Raw genomic sequence first — 22,393 nt, forward strand, 5'->3', positions numbered from 1 at the left:
CTTTTGATCTTGTTTGGCATCAAGGGCTGCTTTGTAAACTTCTTTGCACAATCCCCCATAGGATAGAGCAGATTATTAGCCTTGTGGAGTTTGATGAGAGTATACAGTTTCTGACTGCAAAATTAATGAATGAATTTGTCTTTTAGGTCATTATTCCATTAGTTGATTTTGTACTGATAAACTCTGTAGGGATACAGAGGATACTATTATGATACTCCATAATTAAGTTTATTTTATTACTAGTTTTCTATAAAAAAAATTCTTTTTTTTGTCTTCTCTAAGGCAGCAGCTGCAAGAGAGAGACTACAACTGCAGTCTCTCTCTGGTTCTTTATCCTACTATTATATTCTTAAATGCAAAGCATGGTCAAGTTCCTTTCTAATATTAGTGCCTTAGTAGCTAGTTAGTAACAACAATGTCCTTTGGCTGGAAATATCTGGGTTTGAATTCTGTCTAGGATGTGTAGAAGCTTTATAAAGCTTTTCAGCCGAATGTGAGTTAGCCAGTCTCATATGAAGGTAGCTGGTTTTATCTCGCTAATTAGGTATACTTGCCAGAGAAAGGTATGCACAGTTAATAGATTTAACACCTGCTTATAGGCTTAGTTGCTTAGTCTGAAGATATTAGAATGCCGTCTTGCTGATGTCATCTGTTCACCTCCCTCAATGTTTTGCATAGCTCTCATATCCATGATATCTCTTCTGATCACTTGATTTATTTCTAACCAACTCTTAGATTTTAACTCTCTAAGTTAAATTTTGTTTGAACCTTGTCTGTGTATTAGTAGTAAACAAGACAAGGTTGAACTTTCTGAATTTCCCTCTTATTCCATATAAATTCACCTTGCTCCCCACCATATTTGCTTTGCTTTGTGTTTTGCTTTTCTGTTTCCAGATTTAATTTACCATTTTCAATAAAAATTGTAACTTAGATAGCTGAAGTATTTTACTTGATCTATATATGTTCTCCATTATGTATGCAGTTGGTGTTTCCATGTCTTGCTTATTTTCATAGTTTTGATCTTTTTTTATTGCTGATGTTCATATCAATCTTGTTACAGCAGTTATTCAGTTAGAAAGTCCTAAAAACTCTAGTAACAGTGGAGATAGACTGCACCTTTGTCTTACTCTTCATTTTACATCAAACCATCTTCCTGTACATCATTCATTTCCAACTACTGACTTTAAAACTTAATTACAGGCTATATAACTGGATGGGGTTTCAAATGTAACTGTTTGAAAAAATTTCTCTTATCCTAATACTTACTTTTCCAGATCTATGTATTCTTATTATATTCCTGTGATTTCTCAAGTGTTTATCTTAAAATAAAAATTAAATCCTTTCAACCACTAATTGGCTTAGAACCAGTGGTGAGCTATAAGGGTCTCGCGTGAGCCCCTTGTTAAATTTTTCTCAAATTTGCGAGCCCCTTGTTGTTCTCGTTTAATTTTTTATTTTTTCAAAAAAAAATTTTTTTTTTGAAACATATTAAGTGACAAATTCATATGGTAACCTAACAAAAATTAGTCTGTTCCACAGTATATAGATTATTTGGAATTATTGTTTCAACTCCTCTATAACGAATGCACCCAAGTTTGAAAATAGAATGATTAGTCTTTTGCCACGGTATGACAGTGAAATGTTTAAAAGGAGGGCTATAATTGCGAATGACTTTATGCGTGGGTTATGTATGACGCGTGGTGTGGAATTTGTGGATGTGTGGAGTGAGTTTGATGGGCGAAAGGATCTATATAAGATGGATGGCTTGCATTTGAATGATTACGGTGTAAGAAGACTTGAGAAAGTGTTGCTGAATGTAGTGGATGTGCAAATTCAGGGAAACTAGATTTGTTAAGGGGGGGGGAGTAGAGATACAGTCCTTATGGAGGCAGTTGAATGTAAGAATGAATATAATATGCCAGAGCAAATAAGGACAACAAATCTGAGTGGGATAGTTAATATAAGGCATCAAGGTAGGGTTGGGGCTAATGGGGGTCTTAAATTCATGTACACTAATACTAGGAGTATTAGGAACAAGAAGGAAGAGTTTTTGGCCATGGTTGGCACTTCCAGACCACAGGTTATAGGTATTAGTGAAACATGGCTGACTGTAGATGATATAACTAGTGGGATTGAATGTGATGGGTATAGTGTGTTCAGGAATGACAGAGAGAATAAAATGGGGGGAGGAGTATTGTTGATGATAGCTGATGAGCTCCAGCCAAGGAGAATAGAAGTTGAATTGCAGGCTAGAGAAAAGAGCACATTTGAGGCCATTTGGTGTGAGATTGTGGCTAGCAGAACTAAATATACAATTGGGTGCTGCTATAGACCAGGTGATGGAAAAGATGGTGGTGACAGTATGCACAAGCAAATAGAAGAAATAGGTGGAAGGAGGGTGATTATTATGGGAGATTTCAACTATGGTCGCATTGATTGGAGTGAGGAGAGGACACACGGGAGGAAGGAACTGGATTTTATGCGGTTATTAAGGGATAACTATCTGCGACAGCATGTAATGGAAAATACTAGGGGTCAGAGAGTGCTTGACCTAGTAATTACATCTGAGGATTTGGCTGTAACAAATATGACCACATTGCCACCAATCGGTGAGAGTGATCATAGGGTCTTAACTTGGGAGGTGGCTAAAGGTGTAGAATTTTCAATTCAGACAGGGTACATGTGGAATTATTGGGCTGGAAAGTATGACAAGCTTAGGAGTTTGATTGGTTCAGTGCCATGGCATGTACAACTGCAAGGACTAGAAGTTGATAGTGCATGGGAGGTACTTAAGAAGTGCTTGCATGAAGCAATGGCTGACTGTATACCTAGAGTCCGAATAATAAATCAAGTAGGGGTTAAATGGATGAATAACACCATTAAGCTTGAGTTGCAAAAAAAGAAACAACTATGGAGGGAATTTAAGGAGAAGGGTGACCGGCAGGCACATGAATGGTATAAAGCACGGGCAAGAAGGGTGACGAGTGTGGTAAGAAAAGCAAAAAAGGATTACGAAAGAACATTGGCCATGCAGGCTAAAGAGAATCCTAAACAGTTTTTTAGATATGTAGCAAGTAAAAGGAAAAATGTACATGGCAGATTGATTTTAAAGAATGCCGATGGTAGGGAAGTAACTGAATCAGTTGAGATAGTTGAGTTACTGAGTGAGCACTTTGCAAAAATATATCATCCAGGTGGTGACATTGCAGAAACGAATAAACCAGTAGATTATACGGGAATTGTGGTTAATGAAGTGGAGGTGAGTAGTCTATTGCATAACCTCAATGTCAATACATCTGTGGGATTGGATAGTATACCAGCTCGTGGTGTACGAGAAACAGCTAAAGAATTGTCGGTACCCTTGACCATTTTGTTTAATTTGAGTCTCGGGTCTGGGTTAGTCCCGAGCGGGTGGAAAGAGGGGAAAATAGTTCCACTGCATAAAGGTGGTTCCAAGACTGCTGTTGTAAATTACCGACCGATTAGCATATCAGGATTCATTGTCAAGGTCTTAGAGAAATTAGTCAAGAAAAGAATACAGGATTGGATAGATGAAAATGGGATATTGTATGGGGGACAACATGGTTTTGTGAAGGGTAGATCATGCCTCAGTAACTTGCTCACGTTTTATAACACAGTGACGGCTGAACTGGATAGGGGTAATGGGTTTACAGTGATACTACTGGACCTTGCCAAGGCCTTTGATAGGATACCACATGGAACCCTAATCAGTAAACTGGAGCAGATGGGGATAGATATAGAGTTGGTGAGATGGATAGGAGGGTGGTTTATTCAGGAGTGGAGTCTAAAAGACGTCTTGTGACTAGTGGAGTGCCACAGGGCTCTGTTCTTGGACCACTGCTTTTCAATTTGTTCATCAATGATATTGGAAAGGATCTGAGAGGAAGTGTTCACTTGTTTGCTGATGATACAAAGTTGGGTAGAGCAATTGTGAGTGCACAGGATGTCAAAATTTTACAGGATGATTTGGATAGTTTGGAGGACTGGGCTAGGAAAAATGGATGTCAATTTAATGTGGCAAAGTGTAAGGTAATGCACTTTGGGGTGAAAAGAATAGCAGCAGTATATCGCATTGGTGGAATCATACTCCAGGAGATTGATGAGGCCAGGGATTTGGGAGTGTTGGTGGATAGGGAGTTGAAGTTTAGGGGGCACATTGCAAAAGTAACTAAAACAGCTCGCCAAATCACTTGGCTTCTGAAAAATACTTTGTAACATGCAGAGACGAACAAGTTGTTGTTCCTCTATATCGAGCCTTGATAAGACCCCATCTGGACTTCTGTGCCCAGTTATGGGCACCAGCGTTTCTTCGTGATGGGGAGGAAGTGGAGAGGGTCCAGAGACGAGTGACCAAGATGATAGCAGGTCTGTGGAATGAACCTTATGAGAATAAGTTGAAGATTTGTGGGTTGCAGAAATTGGACGATAGGCAAAGGAGGGGTGATATGATTGAGACATTCAAATTACTGAAGGGTTTTTAAAAGATTGATCCAGAAGATATTTTTGAAAATATGACTGGTGGTGGGAGGACTAGGGGCCATGCATGGAAGCTGGGCAAGAGCGTGGTTGACAAGGGTGTTAGAACTAGGTTCTTTGCTTGGAGAGTGGTGAATGAGTGGAATAAGCTTCCAGAGTCTGTTGTGGGTGCTACGACCGTGAATGAGTTCAAGGCAAGGTATGATAGATACTGTGTGAATGTTGAATAGTTGTTCTTGACATGATGTTAGGGCCTCCCTCGATGAGTCTGTCGACTCCTTGGAGTTTCCCGGAACAATAATAATAATAAAATAAGTGCATGAGCTATCTTCATCCTTGTCCCTTCTGGTAGCCAATCGTATGGCAAAATCAGTAGCCAATCAAATGTTTTATAAAAGATTATAAAAAGATTTCATTCTTATTATATTTTGATAGTTAAAAAATGTTTTTCTTATGTAAGATAAATTAACACAGTTGATTGTGCAAATATTTCATGTTTAGATCATGAAATATTTGTTTAAAAATTATAGCCGTTAGAGGTTGATTGACCTCTCATACTTTTTGACTGGAATTTGTACACAAGCTGTATTAATAAAAATGTTTGTGTGAAATATGGTTTTTTTTTTGCTCGACGATGTGAGCTCTCTGTTAAAATTTCCATAGCTCACTACTGCTTAGAACCCTGCTGGTTTTTCTATAAGTTCCACTTCCACAATTTGTTTCTGCATCTTCTCAAATATACTTGCATAAATTCCTGAAGTACTCAATTGGGAATTCTTCAATAAGTCTCACATTCGGTCCCCCCCCCCTTTTTTTTTTTTTAATAGATGCGTACAATAAGAGCTCTCTGCTCCAATCATCCAGAATATGATCTTCGGATGCAGGCCTTCAAAATTATGCAGTGTAACTACTGTACCTATCTCTGGTTCAGCTTTAGTTGATTATCATTTATTAAGCTGCCTTGTCATATTTCAGGTTTTTGGAGACATTTTTTAGATATGTTTATCAGATGCAACCATCTGCTGGCCAGCACCACATCTTTTATTTAACCAAGAGATCATTCTATTCTTCAAAAAACACTGAAATACTCTGTTACTTCTGCATTACTTCTTAACTTCTGGTCTCATTTACTAAGTAGTTAATGTGCCTACTGTCCAATCAACAGTTCTAGGTTCAAATCCCACCTTGGGCATGGATGTCTTGTGAATGTTTTCAGGTGGGAGATGAATTTCATTACCTGGTATGAGACCACTTTATTGCTTATATATATGATCTCTAGAGCAGGATTTCCATTTTATGTAAAAAAATAATAATAATAATAATAATAATAATAATAATACAGTATATAAAATAAATAAAATCCTTGGCTTACTAATGTATTAAATTTACAGCATTTAATAGGTGGGAGTCACAGCTGAAAGAATTTATTGATGGAAGAAAACAAGAACATGTCTACAGCACCATCAAAAATTTATGATATGCATTTTGTTCAGCAGGCAAGAGTAAAAGAAGCACTCTGATTGCTTATTTGAAATTCTTATGTTGTTGAAAGGCTTTTTTTTTTTGCTCAAAATGCCATATTTTAGTATAGATGATTTTCAAAAAAATGACTGAATGATTGAATACCTTTAGCTGTTGTGTAATAGTAACAAAACAACTAATACTTCATTCTGAATATTTCTTTTAGTACTCTTTAATTCCAACCCCTAAATTGTGATGATTTTTTCTTTCAGAAAATTGCAATGGACCATCAGCCATAACATATACTAAGCATAAAGAAGTTGTAACTGGCAGCATTCTTGGCACATTTGAATTATGGGATTTTAAGCAAAGTTATGAACCAGTAAAATCAATAATGTAAGTATGTTGTTTCTTTAAAATTTGATTAGGCTAGATTAGAAATGTGTGACTAACATAATTCAACTCATTATCAAATCTAATAAAATAGAATTTCCAAATAAATTATTTCCATTGTAAAATTGCTTCAAGTTCATGTCTAAAAATATCTGATTGTTCACTCTTGTAAATGTTGCCACTGCTACCAAAACCCACAAAACTTGCACAGATAAAAGGACATTTATTCCTTCAGTGTGCTTACAGTTTGAGATGCATTACCATTTACTCACTACTGAAGACCTCTAAATAGAATGCTATGCTTTCAAAAAAAAAAAAAAAAATCTACTCTCTAAATAGCATGTGGTATTATTATTTATCTGCCTCATATCTATGTATAAACAAAAATGTAAGTAGACACATCAAGCAAATAATTGACTTCAATAACTTATCTGAAAAAATAATTTATTTTATATAATAAAATTTTTGCTCATGTTTCATGAGCAAAAATTTTATTATATAAAATAAATTTCATGGGCATCTTTATTGAATTGATTACAACAGAAACATGCAGACTCACAATGGAAAATTTAGCCATGCAATATTAGATCATGATCATGAGATTTAGTAAGGTTATCACACTATGCTGATGTCATAATAATTGTAATATAATGCTGTATAAAATACAGAAAAGGACTCTCCTAAGTTTTTAGAACCAGTATTATTTTAAGCTCACTATTGCAAACAGTAAATACACAAAACCTTTACTATAGTAAATTGAATTTCCTCATGGGATCATCTATGTCACAGAATAGAGTTATTGGGAGTAATCGTGTGAGAACTACTATATAAAATTTCAGTCCAGAGAAAACTTAATAAGGTGGTAACTTGTCTTTGGAATATAGGATTGATTGAGGGAATGTGATTTGAAAAGTCTCGTGAATAGGAAGAGAGAAGATTTGATTGAGATATATAAGTTGGTCAGGGGTTGTCATTAGATTAATGGAGAAAAAAATTTTCATAGAATGGAAGAGGAGGATAGAACAGGAGGCCATCCCTGGAAACCAGAGGATGTTCCTCCAAAAAAATAAAAATAAATAAGGAGGATGTGAGCAAAGGAGTGCAGAGCAAGTTCTTTGCATGGAAAGTGGTTTGTGAGTTTCCACGCACCAACCGCTCTGCATTGATTGAGAATGTGGTGAATGCAGACCCATTGTGAATGAGCTTAAAGCACAGTTTGATGAACTTTGTGTGTGTGATAATGTGTATCTTCTCTGCAATGAGTCTTTTTGATTCCATGGCAGTCTGGCATTAATAATAACAATAATAATAATAAAATTTATTCATATTTGTATTAAAACCATAAAAGAAAGCAGAATACTGTAGCTAAGCTAGAAAATGGGAAACGGAACAGAGGAAATAGTGGAAAATCGCACATTAATGACAGAACACAAAAAAAATTGCCAGGAACCATACATAAAGCACACGTGTGTGCTTTATGTATACACAAAACTTCTTGTATGTATAAAACACACAAGAACAATAACTTGAAAAAGTACAAATGGAAACAATCATTGGAGATGTATAAGAAGAAAGAAGTATAAGATGTATAAGAAGAAAGCTCATTCTGGAAAAGTAGGAACAGGAATCAAAATCCAGAATGAAGGTCACTTACCTGAAATCTTCATTCTGGGCTAAATATTCAGCCTTTTTGTCTGATTAAAATTAAAAATAATCACTATCATTAGGTCTCTGTCTAATTGGGAAACTGACTGTTCCGTTCTGTTAAGCTGACTAATGCAAGTTTTATTCCCTAAATTCTATCATCATCATCAAATTCCTGCAATGTACCCTCAAGGTAGGTACAGGATATGATAGTACTACATGAAAAATTTACATCATTACTAACTTCCTATCTACAATTTTCCTCCAAATCAGTCTGTTACTTATCAAGACTCCAACATTATCAGATCTTATATTTTTACCGTCTAAGGTACTTTGTACTGTATCAATCCACCTATCTTGGTCTTCCTCTGGGTCATTTTGTTGCCAACCTGGCAGAGAACACTTGCTAATCTTTCGTCACCCATTCTGTTTAAGTGACCATACTACCTGAGATTAGCTCTGCTAATGCATTCCTTGATGCTGACAATGTCAAGTTTTTTCCTAATATCCTTGTTTTTAATATGATATTGCCATTGATGCCATCTGTTCATGCCTCTAATCTTTCTCAAGACTTTCATATCTGTGGTCTTTAGTCTTTGGTCCAGATCCATAAGTTAAAATTGGTTTGAACACTGTCTTGTATACAACTAATTTAGTGTTTGGACTAATTTCTCTCTTATTCCATATAAATTTATTTAGTTGACTTTCTACCATACCAACTTTATTCATTCTGTTGTCTATTTCCTATTTAATTTACCATTTTCACTAGAAATTGTGCCTAAGTAGCTGAAATGTTTTACTTGTTCTATAGGTTCTCCATTCACAATGCAGTTGATATTTTCAATGCTTCTGCCTATTTTTATTGTCTTGTTATTGCGGACCTTCATACCATATCCATTATAACAGTTATTCAATTTAGTCAGGGAATCTTGCTACAAGTCTGCAGATTTATTTAGAAGTATAACATCATCTGTATAAAGCAAAGGGCTGAGATTAGCATCACCAATTTTGATATCAGGTTTAATACTGCTTTCTTTCATAATGTGATCCTTATAGATAATGAATAACAGAAGGGATAACGTACATCCTTTCTGACACCAGATTTAACATGACCATCTTCCTGTATTTCCTTTAATTCTAACTGCCGACTTACAATTTTAATAAAGATTATGTATTACTTGATATAATGCCCCATTGACACTATATATAACTGTAGCATTTTGAATGGCTTTCCTCTTGGCACCTTGTCATATTCCTTTTGCAGGTCTACAAAACTTAAATACAGATCTTTTTTATATTCCCACGATTTCTCAACTATATGTTAAAGTGAAAATCTGATCCTGACACCATCTATTTGGCCTTATAATATTGGTAGCACTTGCAGTTATCTTCCTGCACTTCCTACTTAGTATGGTATCGCTGATTGTTGAAGTGGGATGTCCCAATTTGTCAACAGTTTGCTATACCGATGGGCCTCCAACATGGTATCCTATCACAACTTCTATTCAAACTCCATCAGTTTCCTTATCATAGTAATTTCTCCTAAACCCAGTTGCACTGACTTGGGAGCATCATATTTCTCTAATTTTTACCAGCTACAAACACATGACGTTACATGGCACAATGCACTTTGCCCATAGGAGTGTCCATTGACTCTTTTCCAAGCAGTGTATTTATTTTTTTTATGTATTCCAGAAACTATGCTCTAGAGATCAAACATAAGTTTTCAAGCCACTTCAGGCTGCCTCCAGTTGCTGTGCTCTCACACCAAGCAGTGAAGTTCATCTCCCAGCTAAAGACAATCGCAAACAACCATGCCCTTGGCGACATTTGTGTCCACTGCCTGTACATGTGCACCATTGCACCAACCACTCAGCCAACCAGGCCAGCAATTTGGTTACAAATTATGTAGAATAGCATTACCACAATATCAAAATTTCTGTTTTCATATTTTGTCACTAATTCATTTTCTAGTGTCTGCAAATTCTAGATATGTTCACGGCCATTTAAAAAAAATAAATAAATAAAATATAAAAAAAAAACAGTTGAATTATTATTATTTTTTCTCCTACATAGCAGGAAATAAGTATCACAGTCACTGATTTCTTTACACCATGAATAGTGCAGACTGAAGAAGCGCTTACTTCTTTTTCTCTCTCCACATGGGGCATGTGTTCATATGGATAGAACCTCCCTTTGATGGTGCTGGTTCTTTTTCTATATTCTGTATCCTATCTTCTGGACCACCAGAAAGACAGTAGATCCATTCATGCGAACCCCTGGACACATCTGGAAAGGGAGATCCTGGTAGTCTTATCTTGATCCCTGAATGGCCTGGGTCAGGATCATTTGGATGGTAAGTGGTGGACTTGCTTATGGGGTAAACAGTATTGTAGTAAGTCTACCTCCCCATGGTTTGAGGAGAGTAACACTGGCATTCCAATTCTGAGCACATTTATTGTCATTCGAATGGTGGGCATCTATGTGTGCAGCTCTATGGTGGAGATTTCTGGCACTGAATCAGAAAAACCCTTCCATGTTATTTCAGCCATAGTGCAAACAGGTGTGTTACCCAAGGCTTTTTCTTAAGTGTGACACTCTTCACCAACAAAATAAACTCAGTCACTGAACTACTTTCTCCCACAGCGGGCAGTGCTCTCTGTTGATGACTTCAGTTTTCTGTCATTCTTGTAACATGACAGTTATTGAAAGGCAATTTCAACAAGCAATTGACCATATCTGTTCTTTGACTCTTAATAATGGGTTTGGCTTCCAACAGAAAAAGTGTCTATATATCTGGGTACACTTTTGCCAAAAAAACACATTTCACTCAGACCCCAGAGTTGAGGATGCGACTGCTGATGCAGCTGCTAGTCAATAGCTGCATCAGCTTTCTTCACATACTCTTTATTTGCAGCAGAAGCCAAGAGCTTGAGACTCATTTTTGACAGAAAGGTTATGTTTTTTTTACACACATTTGAGAAAAGTTCCTTCGCAGTCCATCTTCTACAAAATGGACTGCTGATCGATGTTCCTTGCTTCACATTTAGCATGCAGTTGTTTCCTTGTGACCCATGATCAAAAGCTTGATTATGGGTCACAAGTCTGCATAAGAAAGTATCCTGCAATGGTTAGATCCTTATCCATCATCAAAATATAATAGATTTCACCCATTGAAAATCTTTGTCAAAGCAAATTAATCTGCTCTGTTACTTCAGTGGAAACAGTTGTCACTTAACTGTGCCCTAAAAATAAAGTTGTCTAAGCTTCCAACATGGACTAGTATTTTCCCCTTCATTGAGACCCCTCTGTTTATGGTGGAGGAGACCTCCCAGTGATGGTTCTGGCCCTTTTCATTTCTTCCTCTTTTTCTTTACTTTTCTTCCCATATTCTTTGCTCTACTTCTCCTGAGTGTTTTTTACTATCCTTTTTTTTCCAGATCCAACACCCTGCCACTGTGTTTGATGTGCAATGTGACCTGTGGACATCCAGAAAGTGGGGGGGATCCTGGTAGTCTTGTAAGATGGGCGGTCCTGGATGGCTTGGCCAGGATCAATCGCCTAACGGGCTTGCCTGTAAGGGTCAATGATATTGCAGTAGGTATCTCACCCCCATGCTCTGGGGTAGGGATCGTAGGCTTGCAGTAGTGCCAGTATAGCACTCAGGGTAGCTCTGGTGTTCCACTCCTGAGTGCAGTCATTGCTTGCCAGCTGGTTGGCGTCCATGTGTGGTTCCATAGTGAGTTGGGAGCTCTGGTGCCAAACCAAAAACTCCTTGAGCATGAATTCTTCATCTTCAAACATTTCAGGGGCCCTAACAAAGCCCCAACCAAGTACTGATACTGTAGATACAGCATTTAATAACAGAAGAAACTAAAGATATATGATACTAATATAAATGTACCAGTGTTTTTGATCATTCATGCAACAGGTGGAAAGCCAGTAGGGAAAATGTCACCCTTCTTTATTCAAAAGAGTTTAGAAGGACAGGCAGGACTTCCCAAAACTGTTAAGAAATTACATTCTGGTGATATTCTTGTGGAAACATTGTCAGCAACATTCCGAGAAACTACTGAGAGCAACATTAATGGGTGGAATACCAATCACAATAACACATCATAAAACACTCAATTCCTGTTATAGAGGAGTGATATCAGAGTGGGATCTCCTTGATGCTCCTGATGTTCCAAAGCTTAAAGATCAAGGAGTGATGAGTGTGAGGTGCATCCTGATATGTAGAGATGGTCACCTGGTTTCAACCAGGAACATCGTCCTTAATTTTGATACATCTAAGCCTCCAGCATCTGTAAAGGCAGGGTATCTCAGCTGTCCTGTTAGAGTGTACATCTCTAATCCACTAAGATGCTTTAAATGTCAGAAATATGGGCATGCCCGAACTGCCTGTCGTAGTTCTACCACCCGTACCCAGTGTGGTAGTAAAAAGCCTGATAACAAATCTTGCTCTTCAAAAAAAAGTTAAATGCGTCAGCTGGCAGGGCGATCATTCATCTTACTCTTGTGCATGTCAAAAAATGAAAGCAGAACAGAACCAAACATATTATATCAGGATGCAAAAAAAAAGCTAGGCACTATCACACCTGCTCTGAGATTCTCGTATGCTGAGAAGGTAACAATTAAGAAAATGCCAACAGTAATTCACACTTGCACGTCTATTCCACCATCTGATAATTTCACCATACCTGAACTCCGATTGCACGCGCTTCTCTGTTGAGTGCATCAATCACATGACCTATGGCCTTACTCCAGAACCAACTCCAAAAATGGTCCCATTCAATGAGAACCCACTTGTCAAAAAATTATGGCATTATTGCATAGATATCACTTAAAGATAAACTACCAGATATGCCCACAGAAAAAATCGATACTTTGGTATCCACTGAAAGCAAATTAAACTTACCCTAACACATCAGACTTATTGAATGTTTTACCAGCAGAAGAAATGGACACTGACTGTCCATACTTCCCAAAAAGAATTGATAAATATAAACCTGACAAAGATAACCCCTCAACCTCCTGAAAACCAGACAGGTCTATTAAGCCAGACAATAGGAAAATGTTTACAATGGAACTGTCATGGGTTTCGCCAGAATATTGATTATATCAAGATTTTGTTGCAGAAACACAAACCTTTTTTTGTTTCTGTCTACAGGAAATGTACTTAAGACTCAATGAGAATTCTACCTTTAGGAATTTCACTGTTGTATGCTAGGACAGAACTAGAGGTGATCCTGTTCATGGAGGAGTAGCTATCCTAGTGGGCAGTCATATTCCTTTTCATCATGCCCAACTTAATACTGCTCTGAAAGCAGTAGCGATTCGCCTCCCCATGGGATTTCTTATTACAATATGTTCAATTTATTTACTGAGTTCATTTTATTTATTTACTGAGTTAAATGAAATTGATCTTGATAACCTTATCTTGCAACTGCCTGAACTCATACTTTTGATGGGTGACTTTAATGGTCACGATACTCTGTGTGTCAACACTAATAGACAAGATCGAATCATTGAAAGAATCCTTGATAATAATGACCTCTCTCTTTTGAATAATAGACTTCATACTTTCTTCCATATGCATACCCATTCATATTCTGCAATTGATCTTACAATCTTCTCCCCTTCCATTCTTCCACTGCTATCGTGGGGCATTGAAGAGAACATAAATGGAAGCGATCACTTTCCTGTTCTTTGCATAATATCTTCACAGGAACCATGTTCACCCACACTGATGTGATGCCCATATGGGAAATGGACTAGGCTGACTGGAACACTTTTCTCATCTTGCAAATTTAATGCTGATACTGTCAGTCAAACACCTATGAATGAAGCAGTAAAGTATATAACAGAGTTCATTGTCCAGACAGCAGCAGTCTCCATCCCAAAAACATCATATTGATTTCCACTCTATCCAAAGCCTTGGTGGAACCTAGAATACCAGACAGCCAAAAAAAAAGATCAACACAGAGCATGGGGTATATTTTGTAGATACCCACCACATCAAACTTAATAGCTTTTAAGTTTGATGTGCTCAGGCCAAAACACATTATGTGAGACACCAGAGTCAAAAACAATAATGGATCTAATTTACGACATCAAATAATCAAATGACCAGTCCAAAAATTGTATGGGATAAAATCTGGAAAATGAAAGGTAGATACAGAACACACTGTTTGTCTACCTTAGACCATAATGGAAAATGTTATTGCTGATCCCAAAGTTATTGCAGACACTTTGGGAGAAACTTTTGCCAGAACCTTAGTAACAGCTTCATATCCTCCTGAATTTTTAATACCAAAAGAGCAACAAGAGAAACAAAGGCTAAATTTTTCTACCAGTGAGCTTGAGTCATACAATCAGCCATTTCTTAAGCGGAACTAAAAAGAGCTCTTCTACTGTCTCACCCTAGTGCAGTAGGGCCTGATGACATCCATCATGAAATGATAAAACATCTACCATCATCTTCTGTGGATCTCTTTCTCTTAATATATAGCAGAATAATTGCAGAGGAAGAGTTTCTGGATACTTGGCATAAGTCAGTTGTCATTGCTATTCCAGAAACAGGAAATTATCCAGCTCAAGTAAATAATCATCGACCTATTGCTCCGACCAGCTGTCTTTGCAAGATACTAGAGAAAATGGTTAATGCTAGACTTCTCTGGTATTTAGAAAGCAATGATCTTCTCTCCAATACACAAAGTGGGTTCCATAGACTTCGTTCAACTTTAGACCATTTGATTTGGTTAGAAATTTGTATAAGAGATGCATTTCTAAAGCAAGAACATCTTGTTTCAGATCTTTGACATGGAAAAGCTTATGACATAGTCTGGAGATATAGCATATTAAAAGACCTCTATAACCTGGGTCTCAAAGGACACCTTCCTGTATTTATTTAAAACTTTCTGTATTTATAAAAAATCTTGACCATATCATCAAGAACAGGGTGTTTCCCCAAGGCTCTGTCTTAAGTGTGACACTTTTTGCTTTTCAAGTTAACTCAATCACTGAACAGCTTCCTCTCATTGTAGCCAATGCTCTATATGTTGATGACTTCACAATTTACTGTCACTCTCGTAACATGAGGGTAATTGAAAGACAACTTCGGCAAGCAATTGATCATGTTTCTCTGTGGTCTCTTAGTAATGGATTATGGTTTTCAACAGAAAAAAGTGTGTGTATACTTCTGTCGAAAATGCACTCTTCACCCAGATCCTGAATTAAGAATGAGATGAACTGTTATTCCAGTAACTAGAGAAGCCAAGTTCTTGGGCCTCATCTTTGACAGAAAACTTACATTTCTAGCACACATTCGTCAACTAAGAGAAAGGTGCAAGAGAGCATTGAACCTTCTTCATACTCTATCTTCTACTGAGTGGGGTGCATATCGATCTTCATTGCTCTGTCTTTATCATGCACTTATACGTTCAAAGCTGGATTATGGTGTTAGATCTTGAATGATGGCTCTATCAAGAATAGAACTGCTCCATTCAAGATTTAACAGGAGAACAATATCAAGTAAAAGCACACTTGTACTCTTGGAACAAGCAGACATAATATGTGAAGATGCAGATATTAACTTTGCTTAAAAAGGAATTAAAATATAAAAGAAGAGGTTGAATCTTAAATTAAAATGAAATCGAAGAAGGAAATAAATATTAAATTGTACTATGTTTAAAGTTATTGTCTAAAATATATGGAATCTTAATTTGTCAAAAACATCAATGTTAAAATATGCCATGCATAAAGTCGTGTATCATCGTGCGAACGAAAGTTCAAAGGTTGCAGTTTAACCACCAAAGATGACATAACGAGCGATGAGTAGGCATTCGTGGAAGGTGCAAGAAATTTGCGTTCCCCGAAGAAAATGATGCGCATACAGCAAGGAGGTGACTTCACTCGGTGACAGCAAATGGGAGAGTGTCTTAGAATTGGAGTGCAGAAAGAGGGTGCTATAATGGGGTTTAAAGGATTCACATTGTTGAGAGAGAGAGACACCTCCTTTTTCAACTTTTTTTTAGCTTCCTTGTACATTCTCTCCTGGTTCCTGTGGTGGTCCCCGGTTGCGTGTGTTCTCCCCATGGGTCTCCTGCTCGAAATTCCCAAGTGGATCAGCATGCCTGATACCCGACAAGACGTGTGAAGACGGCAAAGCAGCAGCATGTTTCCCCGTTGCTGAGCAACACGAATCGAAGAAAGTATAGCCCGAGATGACGGCAGTGTTCGAGTTTTAGACCATCAGTGTAGATCTAACTGATGAGAAAGCAGCAAAGATTCCTTTGAAAGTAAATCGTGTTAGAAGCGGCGACGCGAAAAGTTCGTAAGCCCAGAAGAAACAAGTGCCAAATTCGTGACGAGCATGTGACTCCCACGTGGCGGCAATCCATCGTACAGAGGGATAATCTATAACAAAGAACAGAGACGGAAGGATCAATAAAACATCTAACAAGGGGGTAATGTACAAATCTTCCTTTTTTATGTGTTATTGGTGACGAAGGTGTAAAATGGACAGCGTTTAGAAAAGAAGAAAGAGAGATTTTTGAGACAGTTTCCTGTGTTATGTTAGTCGAATTAGACTGGTAGTCTATGTTCATTTGTCTAGACCAAGTTTAATGTGTATGGGTCGTTAGTAGCAGTAATCTAGTTTAATACCGACATCCATGTTTGTAATATAGATGAACATAAGATTCTCATGAGTGTGTTTGAATAGCCTGTCTATTTGATTATTATTACCTTGCTTTACTTGTATTTTAGTATTAACCTTGATTTGCTTGATTATGTGTTGTTTAAATTGTAATGTTCCTAGATAAATAATAAATGTGTTTTCCTATGTATATACCTGAGTTTGTCTGAGTAAGAGATTGAATTTTACCACTCACGAAAATATCAAACCTATGTTTAGAGGAAAAAAGGGGAATTTAAGATTGTCAAGGCCATGACTTAATACTGAGAACTCAATCTACCTAACTACTTAATCTATATAAGGTATTACTTGAATTCTGGGAAAGTTTCTTCGGATTAGAATTTCTATCCTAGAGTTCTGACTGGTGCAGCATTAACAAATAAATTTCATCAGATCCTTTAGAGAGAAATGGCCCAAGAAAGTCAGTTTAGAAGCCAGATTTCAGTAGGCACAAGGAGAACAATAGAGGTAAAATATTTAAGAAAACAATGACGTAACAATGGGTCTCAAGTCTATGTTTCTGCAAGACAGAGTAACCTGCACACATTCGTTGATTGGATTCCATCCATAATCAGGGGTATACAGATAGCTATTAGTGCCTTTCACACATCACCTACTCTAAGTCTTTATGTTGAAGCAAATGACCCGACTCTATCACTTAGACGAAAACAGTTATTTTCATCTAAGAGGTATTTGTCTAAACAGACAAATACTTCTGTTCACTGTGCTGCTGTGTTTCCTGACATTATCTCCAACCAGATTCCACCTGATTGCAGCAATTATACTGTACAGTTGCATACCATTCAACTTGCACTTGTGCATATAAAAGAGAACTGCTACCAAAAGTGTATAATTTATACAGACTCATTGAGCTCTTTACAGGCTATTCTCCTCTTCTGTGTATAATCCACATCCAGTTTTGTATGAGGTGTTACATAATGTTGTACAAAATCAAAATCCTTAATTTTGATGTTCAGTTGTGCTGGATTTCCAGCCACATTAGAATTAGGGGAAATGAGGCTGCAGATGCAGCTGCTAAATCATCTCATACTTTCTCCACGTGACAGTACCATATACAGAATACAGACAGCTTATAAGATCAAAGCTAATTGCTCGATGGCAGGAAGCATTGACAAACAAATTATATGACATTAAGCCTGAAATTAAGCATCGACATTCAGAAGAGAGGAAGTTGTTCTTGCTAGGCTATGCATAGATCAGTCATCTTACACATTCTTATTTACTGAGGGCTGATGACCCTCCCATGTGTGAAAAATGCAATACGAGGGTGGTCTGAAAAGTTCTCAACCTCGGCCATAGATGGCCATTATCAGCAAGAGGTTTTTTTTTTTCAAAGTTGGTACATCTGTCATAAGCATCCATGTGAAATTGCAAGTCATTCTACCAAGTAGTTTGTTTTATACAGTTGTCTGTATTCCTTGAAATGGATAAAATTGAATATCATGCAGTTATAAAAATTCTTTGTAAAAGAAGGTTTAACGCCAAAAGAAATTCATTCGAAGTTAATGAAAGTTTATGGGCACTCTTCTCCTTCGTTTTCAACATTTTAATAAATGGGCTGACGAGTTTAACCATGGCTGTACCAGCCTTCAAGATGATCCATGTGAAGGACGTCCAAAAAGTGTAATAACACCAGAAATAATTATGTATTGCTGTAGCCTTTGACATTGTGTATTTGTGTAATCGTGTTGTAATTTTGTTTATATGCAGATACCGCATTGCTAAACTTATGCATTTATTTTTTTGCATATATTTTATGCAAATATATGCATGCATTATATTTTTATGCATGCATATCGTATAATTTTTATGCATGCATATCGTATAATAATTCATTTTTGGCTATTTATATATTTCTGTGATAACATTTGCTGAAATTTTATCTATATGTAGATACTGCATTCCTTAGCTCAGTTTTTGTAATACATGTATTTTGTTTATTAATTTTTACTATTGACTGTTTATGCACTACTGTAACTTTTGACCTTGTGTGTTGCTGTGACCTCTGCAGTAATTTTGTTTATATGTAGATGCTGCACTGTGAAACTTAATTTTTGTACATGCATATTGTTTACAATTTTCTCTGACTGTTTATGTATAGCCGTAACCTTTATTATGGCACAGTATGGCTTTGTTGTATAGACCAAACTAACCCTGAATTGAGAAATTCAGTATTGCATGCATTGCACTGCCATTTGCCCATTTGGTATGTGTGAACATACAAAATTCTTGTGGATTGCCAGCAATTCACTTGAGAAAGGAATACTATTTTTCTAATCTGCCTAAGCCATATACACTGTCAGATCTTGTCAGACTCGGACAAATTGCATGATGTCTTTAAATCTTTTACAAAGAATTTATAAAATGAATTTGATCATGAATGTAGTGTATATGTACTATGGCGTTGCTTTTTTTTTTCTTGTACATATTTATTTATTTAGCTGTTTATTTTTTAATTACCTTGTGTACCACTGTAACCTTTATAATGGCACAGTATATAACTCTTGTACTGACAAAACCACCCAACCAACTTCCTTTCTTTCCCCTTCTGTACAAAATACAAGATTCCAGCATAATGATGCACATAAATTGACACGGAGAACAAACACAAGAAAGAAGAAAATGCTTAATATTGGTAATGATATTTTCAGTTTTATTCAGAATACAATAATATACAAGCGATTTGAAATAGGTAGTGTTCACCATTTAGTTTTGTGCAGGATGAAAATGAATATCACATTGAAAAGAAGAATATATATATATATATATATATATGAAACTTAAAAAGAACCAAAATCAGAACTTTTGTTGGTTAAGTGTAGACTCAAATATATAAGAAGAAAAAATGAAGGAGTTTGAAAACAAGAATAAAAGTTTGGAGAAACTGGTGACAAAATCTGAAGAAAATTTTAGATTTTCTTCAGTTTATTTAGGTTAGTGATGTATGGAGTGAAGTGTTTTTTTTTTGTTTTTGTTTTTTTGAAAAAAAAAAATAGAAAAATTAGAACTTCAGGACAGATTAAAGAGGAATTCATGGAAAAGAAAAATTTGCATCCAGTTCTTAGCAAGTAAGCATATGTATATTCCTTATTAGCTTCTCTGATTTGGAGCCACGTTTCAATGATTGCTGGGATTAATCATATGGAAATAATAAAACTAAATAAAGCAGTTAAGTCTAAATCTTAAATTTACCACTGTGATAGTACAGTAGTAAAAAAACACTGACCAGGCATACAATCAGGAATACATTCCATACTTGAAGTAGAAAAAGTTATCAAAAGCCTGAAATGTGGAAATGCTCAAGTATGGAGGTATAAAAGTCTTACAGTGGCTGCACTGCATAGTTCAGAAGGCCTGGACAGAGGGACGAATTCCAGTTGACTGGAATAGAGCTCTCGTAGTACCCATATATAAAAAAGGGGAAATAAAATTGAATGTGAGAATTACAGAGGTATTTCTCTGCTGAGTGTTCCTGGTAAGATTTATGCAAGTATTATTATTTATTATTATTACCACGGGCTACTCCAGGAGTCCTTAGACTCATCGAGGGAGGCCCTGAACATCATGTTCACACAGCTGTTCAACATTCTCACAGTATCTATCATACCTTGCCTTGAACTCGCTCACTGTCATAGCACCCACAACAGACTCTGGCAGCTTATTCCACTCATTTACCACTCTAAAAGTAAAGAACCCAGCTCTAACACCCCTGCTAACCACGCTCTTGCCCAGCTTCCATGGGTGTCCCCTAGTTCTCCCACCATCAGTCCTGATCTCAAAAATATCATCTGAATTAATCCTATAGAATCCTTTTAGCAATTTGAATGTCTCAATCATATCTCCCCTTTTTCGCCTATCAACTAGTTTCTGCAACCCACAAATCTTCAACCTGTTCTCATATGGTGCATTCCATAGACCTGCTATCATCTTAGTCACTCGCCTCTGGATCCTCTCAACCTCCTCCCCATCAAGAAGGAACCGAGGTGACCAAATCTGGGCACAGTAGTCGAGATGAGGTCTTATCAGGGCTCGGTACAGAGGTACAATAACTTGTTTTTCTCTGCTCGTCAAGGTATTTTTCAACAACCAAGTGAGTTGATGAGCTGATTTAGCTACTTTCGCAATGTGCCCCCTAAACTTCATCTCCCTATCCACCAACACTCCCAAGTCCCTGGCCTCATCAATCTCTTGGAGTACAGTTCCACCAATGTGGTATACTGCTGCTAATCTTTTCACTCCGAAATGCATAACCTTACATTTTGTCACATTAAATTGACATCCATTCTCCTCAGTCCAAAACTCCAATCTATCTAAGTCATCTTGCAAGACTTTGACATCTTCTGCATTCACTATCGCCCTACCCAACTTTGCATCATCAGCGAACAAATGAACTGTCCCACTTAGACCATTCCCTATATCGTTAATGAACAGATTAAACAGCAGTGGTCCAAGAACAGAACCCTGTGGCACACCACTAGTCACAGGCCGTTTTTTGGACTCTACTCCTGAATAAACTACTCTTTGATATCTCTCCATCAACCACCCAGCTATCCATCTCACCAACCCTATATCCATTCCCATATGTTGTAGTTTACAGATTAGAATTCCATGTGGTATCCTGTCAAACGCCTTTGCCAGGTCCAGCATTATCACTGTAAACCCATTTCCCTTATCCAGTTCAGCCGTCACCCTGTTATAAAACTTGAGCAAGTTACTGAGGCATGATCTACCCTTCACAAAGCCATGCTGTCCTCTGTACAGTATCTCATTTTCATCAATCCATTCCTGTATTTTTCCCTTGACTACCTTCTCCAAGACCTTGACAACGACTCCTGATATGCTGATCGGTCGGTAATTTGCAACCATAGTCTTGGATCCTCCTTTATGCAGTGGAACTATTTCCCCCTCTTTCCACGCCTTCGGGACTAAGCCAGACCTGAGACTCAGATTAAACAACATGGTCAAGGGCACTGATAATTCATTAGCCGCTTCATGCAAGACCCGTGCCGGTATACCATCCAATCCCACAGATGTATTCACATTAAGGTTCTGTAATAGACTATTCACCTCCGCTTCATTCATCACAATTCCCATATAAACTAATGGTTCCTTCATTTTTTCAACGTCACCACCTGGATGATATACTTTTGCAAAGTGCGCGCTCAGTAACTCCACTATATCGACTGGTTCAGTGAACTCTTTACCATCGTCATTCCTTAAAATCATTTTGCCATGTACAGTTTTTCTCTTGCTTGCAGCATATTGAAAGAACTGTTTGGGATTCTCTTTTGCTTGCATAGCTAGTTTCCTTTCATAATCGGCTTTTGCCGTTTTTACCACACTCGTTACCCTTCTAGCCTGTACTTTATACCGTTCGTGTGCCTGCAGGTCACCCCTTTCTTTAAATTCCCTCCATAGTTGTTTCTTTTTTTGCAGCTCAAGCTTAATGGTGTTATTCATCCATTTAACCCCTCCTTGTTTCACTATTCGGACCTTAGGTATACAATCAGCCATAACCTCTTGTAAATGCTCTTTGATCACTTCCCATGCTCTATCGACGTCCAGCCCTTGCAGTTGTACATGCCATGGCACTGATCCAAGCAATCTCCTAAGCTTGTCATACTTGCCAGCACGGTAATTCCACATATGCCCTGTCTTAATCACAAATTTCACACCTTT

General features: G+C 37.2%; 1 protein-coding gene across 1 annotated transcript in view; it reads left to right on the forward strand.

Moving 5' to 3' along the window:
- Positions 1-22,393, forward strand: part of Nup43 (nucleoporin 43) — a 120,183-nt gene that overhangs the window by 81,000 nt on the left and 16,790 nt on the right. Inside the window, exon 5 of the mRNA XM_090409374.1 lies at positions 6,231-6,354. Coding sequence (XP_090265500.1) covers positions 6,231-6,354 — 124 coding nt within the window. The remainder of the gene's footprint in view (positions 1-6,230; positions 6,355-22,393) is intronic.

The sequence above is a fragment of the Typopeltis vanoorti genome, chromosome 19, assembly GCF_054136105.1.
Source record: "Typopeltis vanoorti isolate ZY-2024b chromosome 19, IOZ_Tvanoo_1.0, whole genome shotgun sequence".
In the NCBI taxonomy this organism is placed as follows: Eukaryota; Metazoa; Arthropoda; class Arachnida; order Uropygi; family Thelyphonidae; genus Typopeltis; species Typopeltis vanoorti.